The sequence below is a fragment of the Syzygium oleosum genome, unplaced genomic scaffold (genome assembly GCF_021117445.2).
Source record: "Syzygium oleosum isolate NSW1041296 unplaced genomic scaffold, Sole_v2.1 Sole_v2.05, whole genome shotgun sequence".
Taxonomy (NCBI): Eukaryota; Viridiplantae; Streptophyta; class Magnoliopsida; order Myrtales; family Myrtaceae; genus Syzygium; species Syzygium oleosum.
The window spans coordinates 8,262,298-8,279,986 of record NW_026607489.1 but is presented as its reverse complement, the minus strand read 5'-3'; the positions used below and the strand labels follow the sequence as shown (position 1 = coordinate 8,279,986).

General features: G+C 38.6%; 1 protein-coding gene across 1 annotated transcript; it reads left to right on the top strand.

The window, feature by feature from the left end:
- Window positions 1-939: 939 nt before the first annotated feature.
- Window positions 940-17,493, top strand: LOC115693853 (exocyst complex component SEC5A-like). The gene is made up of 21 exons (XM_056311749.1): window positions 940-1,576; window positions 1,995-2,146; window positions 2,492-2,586; window positions 3,479-3,673; window positions 3,834-3,961; window positions 4,059-4,217; window positions 5,292-5,396; window positions 6,983-7,057; window positions 7,408-7,545; window positions 7,640-7,828; window positions 9,042-9,185; window positions 11,189-11,315; window positions 11,389-11,599; window positions 13,600-13,715; window positions 13,814-14,039; window positions 14,510-14,603; window positions 14,882-14,959; window positions 15,060-15,116; window positions 15,345-15,494; window positions 16,251-16,466; window positions 16,962-17,493. The coding sequence occupies exons 1-21, from the start codon at window positions 1,100-1,102 to the stop codon at window positions 17,181-17,183; spliced, it is 3,354 nt and encodes a 1,117-aa protein (XP_056167724.1). The 5' UTR covers window positions 940-1,099; the 3' UTR covers window positions 17,184-17,493.
- The last annotated feature ends 196 nt before the right edge of the window (window positions 17,494-17,689 follow it).

Genomic DNA, 17,689 nt, shown 5'->3' with positions numbered 1-17,689 from the left:
CGCGTACTGATAGGATCGTTGTGAAAGGATAGAGTTTTTGGGTATTAAATGCGTGAAGCCACGAGAAATTAATTTTAATAATCGAATCATTCTGATCATTCGTGAGATCGAAATTATTAACTACCGTGTTCGTTTTGAAAATGTAATTTATGTGTGGATTTTTTTGGGCAAAGTTAGGTTATAGGCTGACGGGCAGATTCATGGCCTGAGAGGCACCTCCTTCTCCGTTTATTTTTCGCAAGCTGATATAACGGGGTGTAGTCATAATAGTTGATTTCTCTATTTTCTTTCGAGATTAAGGAAAAAGAAAATTTGCTCCTTCAATTGAAAAGAATATAAATAGATTAAAGTGGAAAAAAGTTACAAAACACTCCAAACTATTTCTAATATGACACGTTTTATATTGACACTAAAAACTATACCCATCAAAAATCCAAAATATGTCCGCCTTGACATAGTTATCCTAAACTTTATTTTGTACATATGTGACACATTTACCCACTTCCATCAATGTTTCGTTAGATGATTTTTCAGTCAAGATAACGTCGATTTTATTTCATTTAAGTCACGTGAGTATCATAGGCAGATTTGGCAAAATCTCGATGGAGGTAAATGTATCACACATATAAATTTGAGATTTTTTATATTATAAAAAAAATTTAGAGTAGATACGATACAGTCACAGTAGACACGATTTGAAATTTTTGACGTCTTTTTTCCTTGTATTAAAGCAATATCTATGTTCGTCTAAAATTTCAAATTTTTGACAGTCACAATGGAGGCTTAGGCTCGAAGAAATTTCAAATTTTTGACGTCTTTTTCAAATCCTAAGAAAATACATTATTGTTTTTTTCTTAATTTTCGTCTACAGTAGTTTCCTTTCGCTCTCTCTCTCTCTCTCTCTTTCTTTTCCTTATTTTTCTTATTTATTTTTATCCGCCATTTTACTTTTCCCCTTCTTCTCCACTCCCTTCCTCCCTTCCTTCTCCGCCATAGCCGCACAGCCCGAAAGTTCAATTACGCTCGCCGCCAGCAAGCAAAGGCTCGGCGAATCTCCTCCCGATCCGATCGAATCCGAAGCGAGCGAATCGCCGGGGGAATGTCGAGCGACAGCGACGACCTCGACGAGGACGAGCTCCTCCAGATCGCCCTCAAGGAGCAGGCGGAGCGCGATCTCAGCTACCAGAAGCCCGGCCCCAACCCCCGCAAGCCCGTCGCCAACTACGTCCAGCCGCCGCCCGCCCCCGCGGCCCACCCCCACCAGCAGAGGAGCTCCGCCACGGCCCCGCCGCCGGCCGCCGCGAGGGCCGGCTACGGCGGCGCGCAGCGGCAGATTGGGGGCGGCGGCAACAAGAACAGGGGCAGCAGCAACGGGAATAGGAGGGTGGTCGACGACGATGACGATTCGGACGTCGAGATGCTGAGCATCTCGAGCGGGGACGAGGATTCTGCTAAGGATCGCGCGGGTTCGAGGGCTAGAGGTGGCGCGAGTGGTGGTTCGAGGCCCGGGAGGGACGACGACAGAGCGTGGGATGGCGAAGAACCTGATTGCTGGAAGCGCGTGGACGAAGACGAGGTGAGATCGAGACGGTAAACCTTAACTATCCGGTCTTCTTTTAATGGCAAGTGTATCCGCAGATGTCAAACGATTTCATTGGGTGTTCTGCACTGTGCGCAGCCTTAGTTAAAAAATGCTACAGTATCTTGTAAACTCTATCTTGGATGAATTCTATAGGTGATATACTTGGTCTATGTTCTTGTGCTTGGGACATTATCATTGCAGGATTGCAGCAATTCTGAATGATAGCAGAAGCTATTAAACCAAAGTGATGCCAATATCTAGTTATTTTTTCTTTCTTTTGCTGTAGAGGGAACGAAGTCACTCCCGTGATTTTTGCTACAAAATGATTGTTTTGGGTTAAATTACTGCCAAGTTTCTCGGAATTATAGAAATGATGATTCAGTCTTCAGTTGAAGTTGCTCTTTTCCGACAGCTTGCTCGTAGGGTTCGTGATATGCGGGAAACGAGGGCAGCACCTGTAGCACAAAAACTGGAAAAGAAGGTATCAGTAGTGGGTAAAAAGGGGCTCAACACTTTGCAGTCTTTCCCTCGTGGCATGGAATGTGTTGACCCACTTGGCTTGGGGTAATTTTCTGCTCTTTCTCTGTCTAATTTTTCTAGAGCCCCGAGGTAATCGGCATTGTCCTGGCTTTACTCTGGCCTGTTCCCCTGTATTCAATGTTATCTGATGTTAAGCGGCTTATTGTTGGTGAGACACTATCACAGCTCTGCTCCTGTTTTGGAGCGAGCAAATTCCGTTTGTATCTGATTTTAAGTCGATTTGAACCTGTATGTTCTTATTTTTACCTTTACTTATTGACAATTGCATTAAGAATGACAAAGCTATGTAGATTTTGACTATCTCATAATTTAGAGTTTTGTGATCTAGTCCTTTGATTGCTTTTGCCTTTTGCTCATTCTTGCCGACAGGATTATAGACAACAAATCACTACGGTTGATTACAGAAGCGTCAGAAAGTTCTCCGTCAAAGAGTGGCAAAGATAATGTGGATAACAGCCTTCGTGGTACTCTTTTATCTTCTATCACCTTTTAGTATGACTATCTGCCATACTTTAGTTGAGTGGATGCCCTCTTTGGATGTTCTCGTCTTCCTACATTCATGGACCTTGTCCTCCAAACAGCTGAGGATTGACCCAAAAGTGTTCCTCTTTGTATGCGAGCCCTAGCTTACCCTCTGTAGAACTACTTTACTGAGAAATCTTTCATTAACAGTTTTTCTTTGTTAATGCTCTAGCACGTTTTTTTCTAGATCTCCCACCCTGATGTTCCTTGTTTTTGGGGGTAAAATGCGTGTTGCATAATAGATCTTAGAAAATACTGAAAAAGTTATAGAGAACATAAAAACTTCTGTGTAAACTAAAAATATTAGCAAAGTTGTGGACCTTGTGGTGCATTTTCATGGTTGTTAAATGATCCTGTTATATGAAGTGACTGGTATATGAAGCATGAATATGAGCTTGCATGTATACTATACTTCTCAACAAGTCTTGTTGCGAGACTTGTACTCATATTCTTTAGCCCCTCAACATATATTATATTCTCATGATTTTCTCCCGGTAGAAGTAAAAGGGCCATTGCTAAAAAGGAAGTCACATCATTAGGATTTAAGTTTAGTGGAGAGTTCGGTGTTTATGGCGAATCTTCTCATCAAACTTACAATGCTTCATTGCTTCACCTGATTGATTTGTCATTGCACAGGTGAGCCCGCATTTGGTTTAAATATTTTGTGGATTCAGTAATTTCTTTAATATATTATTGGCCATCTTTCTGATTTTCTTGCATCTTAGTTCTGGAATTTTTCATCCAATGCTTCTTTTAAGTCTGAGCAATGCTGGTGCTTTGGAGCTGTTTTTTGGACCTTAATTTAGTTGCCATCATTGACACCAACCCTTGCAGAGAAGCTGATGTACTTCTCGGAAAATTTTGATGCTAAGATTTTCTTATCCCGGATACACCAAGATACAAGTGCAGCAGACTTAGAGGCTGGTGCTCTTGCTCTGAAAACTGATCTTAGAGGAAGGACTCAACAGAGAAAGCAATTGGTTAAAGAAAACTTCGATTGCTTTGTCTCATGTAAAACCACAATTGACGGTACGTGGTGATCCTGTCCAATCTGAGGGCCTATCTCTGATTCTATCAAGCTACTAACTATTTTTTGCTGCAATGGGTATTATATTACTTGTTTAAGTAATTCTGCCTGCCAATTTCTTCAGTTTTTTTAATTTGATGAGTCAAATGTTCATTTTATCAGACATTGAATCGAAACTAAAACGGATTGAAGAAGACCCTGAAGGCACAGGGACTGCTCACCTATTTAATACTATTCAAGATGTAAGCTCATTGGCTAGTCGTGCTTTTGAGCCTCTCTTTGAGAGACAGGTTAGTAGCAACAATTACTGCTCATGCTTTCTGCATACGTACACTTTGTTGCGAGAGGCACTGTAAGTGATTAATGACTTGTTGAATTTAAATATAGGCTCAAGCTGAGAAAATTCGTTCTGTCCAAGGAATGCTTCAAAGATTTCGAACTCTGTTCAACTTGCCTAGTACAATTCGTGGGAGCATCAGTAAGGGTGAGTACGACTTGGCAGTTAGGGAATACAAGAAGGCGAAGTCAATTGCTCTACCATCTCATGTAAGATTTTTATGGAGCCTCATTATTTTGCCGGGACTGATCTAATCTCTAGTTTGGTGGTCTTTTTGTAAAGTGCAAGTTCCACAATTAGGATGAAATGTGTGTGGATCTCTACTTTATCATTTAGCTGACCAGCGTCGTGACATTCTTTAGAGAATGGTTCTCATGAACGATTAAGCAAGCATTGTGAACATTATGACCATAGCCTTAGCTATGCTGACTGAGAAGTTCTGATCTTTAGAATTGATGTTGTAGCAGACGGACAACATCTCCCCTAAGTATAAGTTTTTCTCCCAGTAGGGTGGCCTCATTAGGTGGATATAAAATCAATCTGGTTGAGTATTGGTATTTTTGTGGGGCATCAAACTGGATGATTTAAGAAAAGAAGTGTATGCCAGCCAGTCATCAAGAGAAAACCTGAAAGAACAAAAGTATGAGTTTTCCATATCTGAAAGTGAGAGAGACAACTTTATTTTTGTAATGGTTGAGTGAGGATCTCTTGAACTCGATTTTAGTTTCTCCCTTATAAAATATGCTTCTTTTTCCTTTAATAAGGAGAAAATGGTAGTTGGGATTGACTAATAAAGTACTTTGTGGTATACTTAAGAAAAGTTTGAAGTGCATAAATATCTTGTTTGTTTACTTGTGGTGCAACTTTTGACCAAGATCTCTCTCTCTCTCTCTACCCATCTTCCTTCTGCCCTCCCAATATAATTCTAAATGTTTAGTTTAAACTTGAAAGCGCTCTTGCAAGCTGCTTTTCCATTAAAAGCGGCTTTTGTGGGTTGTCTTTTTCCCCCGAAGGGAAAAAAAATCCCCTGCATCCAACTGTTGATAGAGCCTGATTTAGAGACAAGATGTTGTCTCCATCCATTTGTCTGCGTCTTGTTACCAGTCCATTTAAGGTCGTATAGCGCATAAACAGGACAGTATCATAATGTTGTCGTTTAACAAATAAATTGGCTACAAACCAAAAATATGCTGCTTTAGCCTATTTGACTTGTTCTTTTGTAGTCTTGATTGACTTGCTTTCTTTAATAAAACTGAACCATATCTCATCTTCAATGCCTTCAGGTGGGAATACTAAAACGTGTACTTGAAGAGGTTGAAAAAGTGATGCTGGAGTTCAAAGGTACGCTGTACAAGTCTATGGAAGACCCTCACATTGATCTAGGAAATGTAAGTTCCTCTTCTGTTTTTTCATTTTTTTTTATTCCCTAGTAAGAAGCTGCAAACTCAAGCGAGGATGGATATTGCTTAAATAACATGCATACTTGGCTTCTGCATTTCCTAGCAACTGATATCATACTGGAAAGTAAAAAAGGGTTGTTTCTTTGTAGTCCTAGTTAGAAAATAGAGAAATTCAGCTCTCTTCTCAGATCATTGTGATTGGTGGAAAAAAATGTTGGTCCGTAGAAAGGACAACCTCTGAAACAAAGCTGTCTTTTTTTGGTATCAACACTGTCAAATGACATACCAATCAGAAAAAAAAACATAGTCAAATGACATACTCAAGGATACCTCTATAACTTCGTCAGGTACCATGGTCATAGTGTCATTCACCTTGCTAGGGAATGACAGTTTTGGCTTAAATATGGCAGAATTGCCAAAAATATGACATCTGGTCTAGCCTGTTTGTTTGGTATTGAGCTTAGTTGAGTTGACTTGTCATAGTATTTTCTACAATGGTGAGATCATGGGTGTGAAATGATTATGGATCTGGGAACATACAGTCGCAAGGCCAAGTTTGGCTGATGGTTCACTCAGCTGTGGGGATATTTTAGCTATTTCAATTGCTCCTTGTTTTAAGCTCAGATGTGACTTTCCCAGAGGTCATAGAAGGGTGTGTCCTCCCATCCCTTGTGCCATATGAATTTGTAACTTCATTAAGGAAATTAGTAGAAGACGCATGTGGTGAACAGGTTGAAATTATTGTTTTGAAATTTTTAGCTTGAATTTGTCAACATAAATAGACCTTGTTCTGAGTTTTTCATATATTAAATGATCCACTTCATATAAATAATTTCAATATATGAAGGCTGTGTAAATTGTTGGGGCATCATTATGGAATCTCACTGTTTGTTTTAGTCATACAAACAATTGATCAATTTCATTCGTATATTGTTCACAGCCTGATGGTTTTTGAATTTTGTCGTGTAGGATGACATGCTTGTTTACTCACTTTTTGAATAACATGTATTACTGAATAAACCAAAGATAACTCAGAGATAATTTTGTTTTATGGTATGTACAAATGCATATTATTTTTCTATCCCAAACACAGTGAATTCGAAGATATAAATTTACACAACAATAATAATTGAATAATATCTATATGAGCATTGAATAAATTATTTGAGTAAGAAAGAGTACTGATTTTGAAGAAGTTAATGAATAATGTGCGCTTGTGGTCACGCCATGTGGTGCAATTGCATGAATACATCACCTATTTGTGCATATTATTGATTTTTCATTTTATTACTAGATTATATTAGAGAAGAAATCACACATATGCCGTTTTAAAGTACTTGCTACAGCTTTCATCCACATGTTTTGATTGGACAAAAAAAAGACGATTAAATTTGTCCTTGCATGTCTTTTTCAATTGGGATTAGTGAAGAATATGATATTAGCAATCATCAGCTGATTTTTTTCGAACTTTTTCAGCTCGTCTTTTGCTGCTTTATGCAAGTCACTTTGTTCTTTAAGGTGTTGGTCTCTTGATTGGTTTGCTCTTGGCTGATGGCTTGTAATGTTTTTTGTAGCTTGAAAACACAGTAAGATTGTTGCTAGAGCTGGAACCCGAATCTGACCCTGTATGGCATTATTTGAATATCCAGGTTTGTAAATTTATGTCCATGTCAGAATGTGATTTTCCTTTTGTGAAAATTGTAAGCATTTCCTGTTGTTGATTTTCCTGTGAACTCATAGACGACAATTCAGTTTGACTTGCTGAGGTTTAGAACTCTGGAGATTTTTTTTTGCCCATCCTTAAGGGTCTCTGCTAGCCATTTATCAACAGGCCTGATGAAACTTTTCAATCCCCTTATGTAATCAAAACAAAATAATAGATAAAGAGCACAAACAAGAGGGAATCAACAATTGTGCACTTTCTGTTTAGATTTATCCTTCTGCATCTATAGAAAAGTGAACTCTTTCCCCTCAACAGCATTGTTTCTGACTATTCCAGAATCAAAGAATTCGGGGTTTGCTAGAGAAGTGCTCTTTAGACCATGAAGCAAGGAGGGAGAATTTGCAAAACGAGCTGCGTGAAAGGGCTGTTTCTGATGCAAGATGGAGGCGCATTCAACAAAATCTGAATGAACCCGTAAGCTCACAATCTGAAGTACTAGACTAATCATCATGTTGTTGTGGCAGAGGGAGATTGTTCATGTTGCTGATGATGATTTCACTTCTTACAGTCAGATGACAATAGTCCCAATCCTGGCAATATCAACATGTTGGTAGATGCAGAGTCACTAGACTTGGCAGGGGAAGAAGTTGATGCTCTCAGAGGAAAATATATTCATAGGTTGACTTCTGTTATTGTCTATCATGTACCAGCATTCTGGAAAGTAGCCCTTTCTGTTTTCAGCGGGAAATTTGCAAAGGTATTCATTTTCTAATCTTCAGTTGAGATTCTATGCATGCGACGTTCTCGATTTAGTAGTTTGCCTATACATCACTTGGCGTTCAATTTCAGTATCGTGTCCTATACATATTCTCTGAGAGGAGGAAATTTACAAATATAGAGCTGCCGCGTTAAGTGGGATGACACTGTAACTTGTGAGTTTCAGCATTTATCTATATTTGTATACGTCAATATTTAAGGATTGCAAGAGAGAAGGTCTGAGAAGGACGACTAGATTGTTACTCAAATATAAGAGTACATAAGATGCTCTATGTAGAGAGGAGTGAAACATAAAACTGACTACCTCGCTTAATATTTATTTACTAGCTGATGACTAACACTATTAAATATACTTCAACAGTGTAACTTTTGTCTGATAGAACTACTTAAGAATTTGTAAAGTCTGGCAAGTATATTGCTAGTCGCAGATAGCGTGTGCTTAGGTGAAAGGGAATCCATTCCCGAGTAAGAAAGAAGAGCCCCTTAGCGAGCTACTTCAAATTATTTTAAGTTTTATCAGAATGGGGCATTTTCAGGTTGGATATCTCCCACCTACTTGGGTCAACCACGGGTTGATCTTACCCTTTGCTGTTTACGATTATTTACGGTTTCATAGCAAAGCACAATTAGATTATTTAATGAGATATGGATACTATGGCTATGGCAATTTCTGTCTGTAATGACATTGTTTTCTGGTTTGCTCATTGGCGATGTTTACATGGAGTGGGCTGTTGTTTGTGTCTAACGTCATTTAGAACATTCTTGCATCAGCTTCAAAGTTGGGTTAGAACTCTCACTTCCTTGTTCAAGAACTCTTAGTTCAGGGAGTCCACGACTAGCTAATTCCCGTAAGACCTTATTATGATTATTTCTCATTAGTTGTGCTTTGCAGCCGAAAGAGGAAATGAATTTTGCTTAGGAGTAATTATAATTGTTCCCCTGTTGCACTTTCCCTCTGTTTGTGTCTGTGGGTGGGTGGTGGTTTGGTGGGGGCGGAATTGACTCTGCAGGTGTAAAAATAGGCATGGGTCATGGTGCATCCATGCGTACATCAGTGCATGTGCTCATCTGTGTGACATGGGCATGTGCGTCAGCTTCCTTGTGTACTTGTTGGTCATTTATAAAAGAAACTCTGTAATTTCTCTGTTTGAATTGACTTGAGAACTGTCTTAATTATGGTCTTAATGTTCCAGTCTTCCCAAGTTTCTACTGATTCAAACATAAACAGCACGGGAAATAAACCTGAGGAAAAAGTTGGAGAAGGGAAGTACTCAAGCCATTCTCTTGAGGAAGTTGCTGGGATGATACGGCAGACCTTATCAGCCTATGAAGCAAAGGTATTTCTTTTGCATTTTGATAGTGAATTTTTGGCAAGTTCCTGAACATTTTGGACAGACATCAGCTTTCTGTTATTCCCTTTTCTGAGAATGTTATGTATTGCATATTACATTTGAGACGAAACTGATCTGTAGCTGATACTTTGACCTCAATCTTTGAATAAATAAAATATTTCCTCATGACTTTCTAAATTAGAGGAATGGTTTCTGGAATCATTATTGAAGACTTTTTCAGGAAAGCACACTCGCTTTGTTTGTTGTCTCAACGACTTTTTGGCTGCTTTACGTGGTATATTGCTTTACATATATTGGAGGTTGTAATCTTGTTCTTATAATCATTGGAAGTTGATTACTTCATGTAATTTGATGTGCAACTAAACACATGGATGTACATACTTTGTAAAGTTTTTATGAACAGTCAATTCTGATAAACAATATTTCCTGTTCATCAGAATGTGCATATTTTATGTTTAGTTAAAAGTTATTTTCTTTCTCTGGGTATTTGAGTCTACTAAAAAGAAAAAAATACTTACACGGTGCTTATTTCTTGTCTCAGGCAGCTTGTTAAGCATGAAAAATTATCTTACACATGATAAAATATTTTTGAGCAAGGATTTTTCCCTCCATCTTGAGTTGCATTGGTGATAATGAACTTACGGCTAAAAAAAGAAGAAAATTATTTAGAACACCACGATTCAATTCTAGTCTTTGAGGCTTGTGCAGCTCAATGTTAAGAGCTGGTCTTATAGGGGTGGTGAGCCTATGTGGCATCTTTAAACCATGGATTCCCACAAACGTAAGACTTGAGATATATAACTTTCTATTGAGGAATTCAATGTACTTTGGATTGGGAATGCAAGCTTCTGCTCGAATGAAATCTTAATGGTAAATTTTGCCATGAAAGGATCATTCTGGAAACTCTCTGATATTGGCATTGCTGGCCATCTTTGGATTAAAAAATCATATCACCAAAAAGATGTGCCAAGTTAGTTCAGTTGACGATAATTCTGATGATAACGTAAGATCCTAAAGGAGTCCTTTAGGATGAGGCTGGTAGATTAGAACAGGTTCAGTTCAATTTATGGCATAAATGAGTTGTGACTTCCAATGATGACAGCATCACCAGTTTGTGGAGTGGGCATAAGAAATAGTCTACTTCTATTTTAACAATCTAATTGATTTATGAAGATGCATGTGGACATTCAATGCATGCTGAGAGTGCTGATGGGAGGAGGTTGAAGCCTTTAGGCCTTGTTTTATTACATGGACTGAACTCGAGGGAAATGGGAACTTTTTTCTAAATTGTTCGGTCACCTGTAATTAAAGGAATGGCAGGTGAAATTTGCGAATAAAAAGGGCTCTGTTACCGTGTTTTCAATGACATGGAGGGACATGGGTTAGGGGCAGGAATAATTGAGTTGTGAACTCATAATAAGAAAAGTTTGCAAAAAGACAAGTAATATGATTTGGATTCGACAAATCTAATGAGAAGCAAATTTTGATTTGGTAAGGATATTAATCTGCATAAACTTTATAGCAAGTGACAAACAGAATATCATACCATTTATATATTGCTGTCTGATTCCAATGTTATACAAAACACGGTGATTCAGACATTACTTTCCATTTCAATTACTCAATTTCATTCCTATATCTTTCAATCTGTACTGTTTATTTCATTCTTGCTAACCAAATGGGGCCTCGATGATTTATGGCTATAGTAAAAAAGTGTATGAATCCCTTTGTTCCAATTTTTACTTTGATATTAGTGGTCGGACCTGTTTGGGGAAAACATCGTTATTTGTTGCCTGATCATGTTTCTTATGTCAATCTTCTGATGGTACGGACTCTCAGATTTTACAAAAGGAAATGCGAAATCTGCTTCTAGGCTTCTGCTCCTTTTGCTTTGTAAAATACTTATCAGAAGTTAAATCTGCATTTAGGTTGTACTGCTATCTCATTGTGAGCTTTTCAATAGAATTGAGCATTCAATGTCTGTCCAGGTACATAACACCTTCCGGGAACTTGGAGAATCGAACATTCTTCAGTCATACATGAGTGATGCTATAAATGAAATATCTAAAGCATGCCGAAGTTTTGAAGTTAAAGAATCAGCTCCTCCCAGTGCTGGTATTTACCCTACTCCTGAAGCTTCATTCTGTCCACTTCTCCAATTACTCTGATAATCTTTGCTTCTTTGCAGTTTCAGCGCTTCGTGCGTTGCATTCTGAGATCACGAAGATCTACATACTAAGGCTATGCTCATGGATGCGGTCAATGACAGAAGAGGCATCTAAGGAAGAAACTTGGGTTCCGGTGTCTATTCTTGAAAGAAATAAGTCTCCATACACGATCTCCTTCTTGCCTTTGGCTTTCCGTGCTATTGTGAGTTCAGCAATGGATCAGATAAACATGTAAGTAATCTATTGCACTTCATGTCAATGCTTTGGCTTATACGTAAGCAGCTCAGCACTGGCCTACTTTAATTAGCCCTTGGTTTGTAGGACTCTCGAGTGCCTTCCTTTGATTTTGATGGAAGTTTATGTGGGTCTGTTTGAGGTGTTATTCTTCATGTTCATTTGATAAAAGGAAAGGAAATCTCTTGAGGGGAGAACCTTATTTTGCTCTATCCAGAAGGTGCTAAAGGAGAAAGAAAAGTTTATTGCAGAACTAGGAAAATCAGTTATGAGGAAAGAGAAGTGTATTGGCTGAACTAGGAACATCAGTTATGAGGACTAACATGACTCCGACAGAAACATACACAAACTGACAGAATAGTAGCTTTTTTAGATTGATAATGACAAAGATTATGTTCGTCTCCATTTATATATTCCACATGATGCAGTGTAGGTTTGCTCTTTCCAAATCTTTACTGTTGAAGCGTTTTAAATCAGCACCCAGCTTGGCAAATATCTTTTAGCTATTTGGGGCATAATGAGACCATTTTTGTTTTGGCCATGCTGATTGTTTAGTTGGTTACAATGTCGTAACGCTGGAGGAGATGAATTAATTCACCATCTTGCTTAGCAATGCATTAACAATAGGATACTAATGGTTTTTTCTCCATAACTTTTTAGTAATCAGAATCCGATTTCTCACAGCGGTCCACAGAATATAAAAGGGGGACTGGACTCCAGATCTGCTTTCGGACTAGTTGAATAGGTCTGGAATGAGCCACAGTTCTTCTAAGTTTGATTAAGAAGCACTCTCGGCGTTTTCATCCAAACTCAAACTTCGCAGACATCTATACCTTTAATGCAAACAAAGTATTAATGGAAACTTAAGCTTTCCTCTTATCAGTCTTCAGTGTTTTAAAACATTGAGTCCACTGCATATTCCAGTTTAAAACATCAGCTACCATCTCTTGTTTTCAACTGTAATAGCAAACAAGTCCTAGAGAGAGAAATTAACATCTTCAGCACGCACATCTTTACCTTTCTATTATATTTCTAGAGGCTCAACCAACCTTTACGATCCACCCGTCATAATGCCATATGTGAAATTTTCATTCCATATCCTCTGCTTTTTTTCAACTGACCTCCAAAGTCATTTTTGCAAGTGAGTCTCAGGGGAGAATATGAAATCCCTGTTGAGATGTCAGAATATCCATCTGCACTACTTCTCCAGAGGAAATTCTTCGCAGATTCCATAATCTGTTGGAGAAGGATGTGGGGGAATAGGACAATACTTGGAAGACTACTCAGTTTTTTTGTTTTTTTCAATGTAGAAACATCCCCTTTTGATAATAGAACTTCCAATTGGTCAGTTTTCTGTCCATTCTCTCAATTATGTGTTCTATTTATAGTAAAATTGGGCACCTAGTGTGAGGCCTAAATAAGACGTTTGGAGGGGTATTCATGACTATATTATGTTCCCTCTCATCCGAATACCTGATTTCAAAAAGTTTAGTGAATTATGTTGGCATTTCTGCTTTTTTTTTTTTGGAAATCCCTACGTTCATAGTGCAGGCCACCCATAGTGATTGTTGTCATGCTGCTTGGACCCCTTCTCCTATCCTTTTCCCTTAACTGAGCAAAGAAGAAGGATTACGAATATGGTATCATCTGAGATGCTGTCTTGACGAAATGGGTCTTCACATTTGACTCCCTCCTATAATAGTGACGAAATAAACGAAACTGCCAATACACTCTTAGAATGTGTTTCCAGAAATCGTCATTACAGGAAAAGTACATGTTCACATTCATCTGTTTCGCTGAGGATCGCTCCAAAAGCAGTTTAAATAAAGTATTATGTCTATGTGTGGGGCAAATCTTGTGCTTTCATGCACCCATGATAAACTGATCGATAACAAGCAGACAAACAAGCACGTGTCATTTTCTTGCATTTATTTAAATGATTCCGCATGTGCTCTAAAATATGCTTCCAATTTTGTGTTCCTGGCTTTCCTTTTCAGGATGATTCTGTCCGTGAAGAGTGAGGCAACAAAGTCGGAAGATATGCTTCTACAGCTCCAAGAAATTCTAGAATCTGTTAGACTTGCATTTCTGAACTGTTTTCTTGATTTTGCTGGTATGGTGGATTGAGTGGTCATTGCATCACTTTTCATTCTCCAAAATTTTACCGACATCCCAGTTGGTAATTATGATTTATTTGCATGCATCAACCAGGTCATCTAGAGCGCATTGGCGTTGAGCTAGCACAGAACAAATCAGGCAAAGAGAGTCCCTACTTGCAAAATGGCTACTCAAATGAACTGGAAGAAAATATCTCTACTGATCTTCCTGGAAGTGCACATCAGCGGTTATTAATTGTCCTCAGTAATATTGGATATTGCAAGGATGAGCTTTCTTATGAGTTGTACAACAAATACAGACAAATCTGGCTTCAATCTATGTATGTCTTTTGCATATTGAAATATAGAAGAACAATTTTGTCTGATAGGGTTGTCTTAAATTGCTTATGGCAGTATGTGCAGTGTAAAACCGGAAACAAATTTATATCTGTGCTTAATTACCCAAATCAGGCCACACCTCGAGTACTATTATGTTTAAACTTGGCCTATTGATTGATTTCGAAAGGTACACATCACATAATCTGACTCATTGGATTATAATTTACTTGTTTTGAAAAATGATGGTTTATGTGGTATTTTTTTATTGGCACTTCATATCCTCCAACTTTTCGAGTCAGGCTTCTTTCCATTTCCTTAGATGGAGAACAATATCCTGGTGATAAATCAGTCAATGAACAAAGCAATGTCCTTTTTCTTGCATTCCTTTCTTTATTATAGAACTTCTCTTGCCTTTTTATATATATTATGAAATATTTATGCTGTGGAAAATGCTTATCTAGTCTTCATTCAGGGTAAAGGACGAAGGGGACAGTGATATACAAGATTTGGTAATTTCCTTCTCAGGGCTTGAAGAGAAAATTCTTGAGCAGTATACATTTGCGAAGGTATGGCTTCACATTCATCCATGGTGAATCTTTGGATCCATTCTCGCGAATGGGTTTTATGTGCATGTTTCTTCATCTTACTTGGTCATAGGAACTTTTTTTTATGTCAATGTTCATCACCAATTGGACTTCCTAAATGTGATATTATGACTTTATGGAAGTAGAGTGATGTGCAAATCAAACATAACGTCATGAATCATGTGATACTTTTGCTTGGCATGCTGCCTAACATAGAAGCATTTATTGATATGTTACTGATAATTTTGGTGTCTGTGCAGGCAAATTTAATTAGAGAAGCTGCTGTGAGCTACTTATTGGATTCTGGTGTTCATTGGGGATCAGCACCTGCAGTCAAAGTGAGGCTTTGAACTAATACAGGACGGCCACTTTTCTTATATTTTTATATGTTGAACTTCTTGTGAAGATCCATATTAATATTGGGGTGATACTTTGTAGGGTGTGCGGGATGCAGCTGTGGAGTTAATGCACACTCTTGTAGCTGTTCATGCTGAGGTATGTTCTGTCTATCTATGATTGTATAATTTTATCCCTCCTTGTTCACACCTACTACTTTTCATGGCTAGTGTTTACGTTCTCTGATCTCTTCTACTTTTGGGTTCATAAGATGTGATCTTTATGGCTTAGGATTTCACATGAAGTGGCAATCTGATCTAATCGTATCTGGTGCTTGGTTATCTATAGTTGCTTCAATAAAGCTTTTCTTATTGTATGTCACAACAGGTTTATGCAGGGGCTAAGCCTCTGTTGGAAAAGATCCTAGGTGTTCTTGTGGAAGGATTGGTCGATACGTTTCTTAGTCTCTTTAATGAGAACAAAGGCAAAGAACTTAGATCACTTGATGCAAATGGTTTCTGCCAGCTCATGCTTGAGGTATGATTTATTTAGGAACTGACTAATGTAATTTTTTTACTTTAAGCTTGCTGGCTGTTTCCTCTAATTGGAATAGGAAAGTCAAGACATGAAGTTTTGTGATAATGCATCAGTTTTTATAGTTCGTTTCATTGAAAAAAGTTTAAGGCAGATGAAACGCTGCTCTCCATAACAGACCGTTGCTAACAGTCACTCCATGGATGTGCTAATACGGTTGCATCCAAATAGTTAGGCAGGAGGAGAATTGGAGTAAGAGGATAACAAGATAATGGAGCTTATGATCATAAGTTTAATTCCAAAAGCTTTTTGTCTTCCTATTACTTGCTTTTGCATATGGCCGCTAGTTGTATCCGCTTTTGCTACCATTTGTTTAGTCTAGTGGACTATGTTAGGCTGCAAACCAGGTTGCAGTATGTTTGTGCAGCAACCTGCAACGATAGCAATTCATTACCAATATGTAAATTTGTTTCATGATTTTTAACTCTCGTTATACTTGTCCTCGTTCTCTCTCTGATTCGCTCTCTTATTTTCCAATATCTTACATTTTTTACACATCCACCTTACCACTACTTCATGCCACCGCCTGCCACCACCACTGTCGCCGCCGCCATCATCATCATCATCATCATCTCCACCTCATTATTTCTTTGTTTCTTCGTTTCTCTACATGCTGTGGCATTTTTCTTTGTATACTTCTTATACATGGGAAAAACACTCAGATTTGCTGAACCAACCCATCTTACGTGTCTACTGCAGCTTGAATATTTTGAGTTCGTGTTGAATCCATATTTTACGGCTGATGCAAGGGAGTCCTTGAAATCTTTACAAGGGGTGCTTTTGGAGAAAGCCACTGAGAGTATGTCGGAGGCTGCTGAGAATCCAGGCCACCATCGGCGCCCAACTCGTGGAAGTGAAGATGCACTTGCAGATGAAAGGCAGCAGGGGATGGGTGTCTCACCAGATGATTTAATTGTAAGGGATAATATTGGCCTGTTTATGTTTTATCTCCTAGGAGAACAAGGTTGCGTTTTTCTTTGGGTACTTATCATGTTTCATGCAGCTAATCGCTACTTTTTTAGCCAAAGTTCCATGGAGCTATTTATGTGAGCCTTTTTCATGGGGGAAATTTGAAAATATATCTGAAAGTAAATTTTTGGGTTACACTAGTAGACCACGGAAGCTCTAAATAATATCTGATATTGTGACTTTACCTTTAAATCCTGTCTATGCATGAAGGTCCTGTGAAGTGGATGTGAAACCAAAGTAGTGGGCTGAAATTCGTTATAGAGGTTGAGAGTCATCATCTGTCTTAATATTTCACGGTTTGGTTACAGAATCAATGATAGGTGGTGCAGTTCTACTTCTGTTTCACTTTCCTTCTCGTTCTCTTCATCTATTGACTATCTGGGTTTTAAAAAAAAGTTTGGTGAATAAAAGCTTCCTCTCCGTGCCTTTTGAATTCTACAGGCTCTTGCACAGCAATATAGCTCCGATTTTCTACAGGCAGAGCTCGAGAGGACTCGTATCAACACGGCATGCTTTGTGGAGTCGATTGCATTGGATTCGGTGCCAGAACCAGCCAGAGCTGCATACACTCCCTTTAGGGGGTCCGTGAATTCTCCTAGCAGAAACTACAGAGGCACGGCTGTGGTTGGATCACCGAGTTACTCCCGACAGAGGCGTAGATAAGTTCATAACAGCTACCCCAATTTTTTCTTTGGGGGGCTGAGACCCTGTTGTAATTTGTTGCTTTTCCCGTTTCTATATATGGTTGGCAGATACCTTATTCTTTCGTAAGCAGCCTTTCCCCATCGCCCGATGCCCTCTTCTGTTCTGATTGATTTGTTTGACCTGTTTCCTGCCAAGCTTCTGTTTTGCTGTTTATATCTAACTTGGACTCATAGCTTGTACATTTCTGGTCTTCTTTTCTCGGCCATGCCCATCATAGCTTGTAAAGAAATTGAGACGTTCTCAATAATCTTCGGAATGGTTGTCCTCATCGTTTCTTATTTAATGCGATGTGCTCAATTCTCGACTTTAGGCTGCGTCCCATCTGTAAACCTTAGCTAGGAGCTCTCCGCCGAGATGGCTCGTTGTCAATTCACTAATCCTCATCAGATTGTGAGTGGACATACTTCGCCTCCAACTCCGTCTCCTTTCTTGATGCTTGTTTGACAATTCTCCGGTTATTCTTC

What these genes read in the sequence shown, in the direction of transcription:
- LOC115693853 (XM_056311749.1), top strand. Translation starts at nt 1,100, where the DNA reads ATGTCGAGCGACAGCGACGACCTCGACGAGGACGAGCTCCTCCAGATC. An exon ending in CTCACATTGATCTAGGAAAT is followed by an intron (nt 5,397 to 6,982) that starts GTAAGTTCCTCT and finishes TGTTTTTTGTAG; the next exon opens with CTTGAAAACACAGTAAGATT. An exon ending in ATCAGCTCCTCCCAGTGCTG is followed by an intron (nt 11,316 to 11,388) that starts GTATTTACCCTA and finishes GCTTCTTTGCAG; the next exon opens with TTTCAGCGCTTCGTGCGTTG.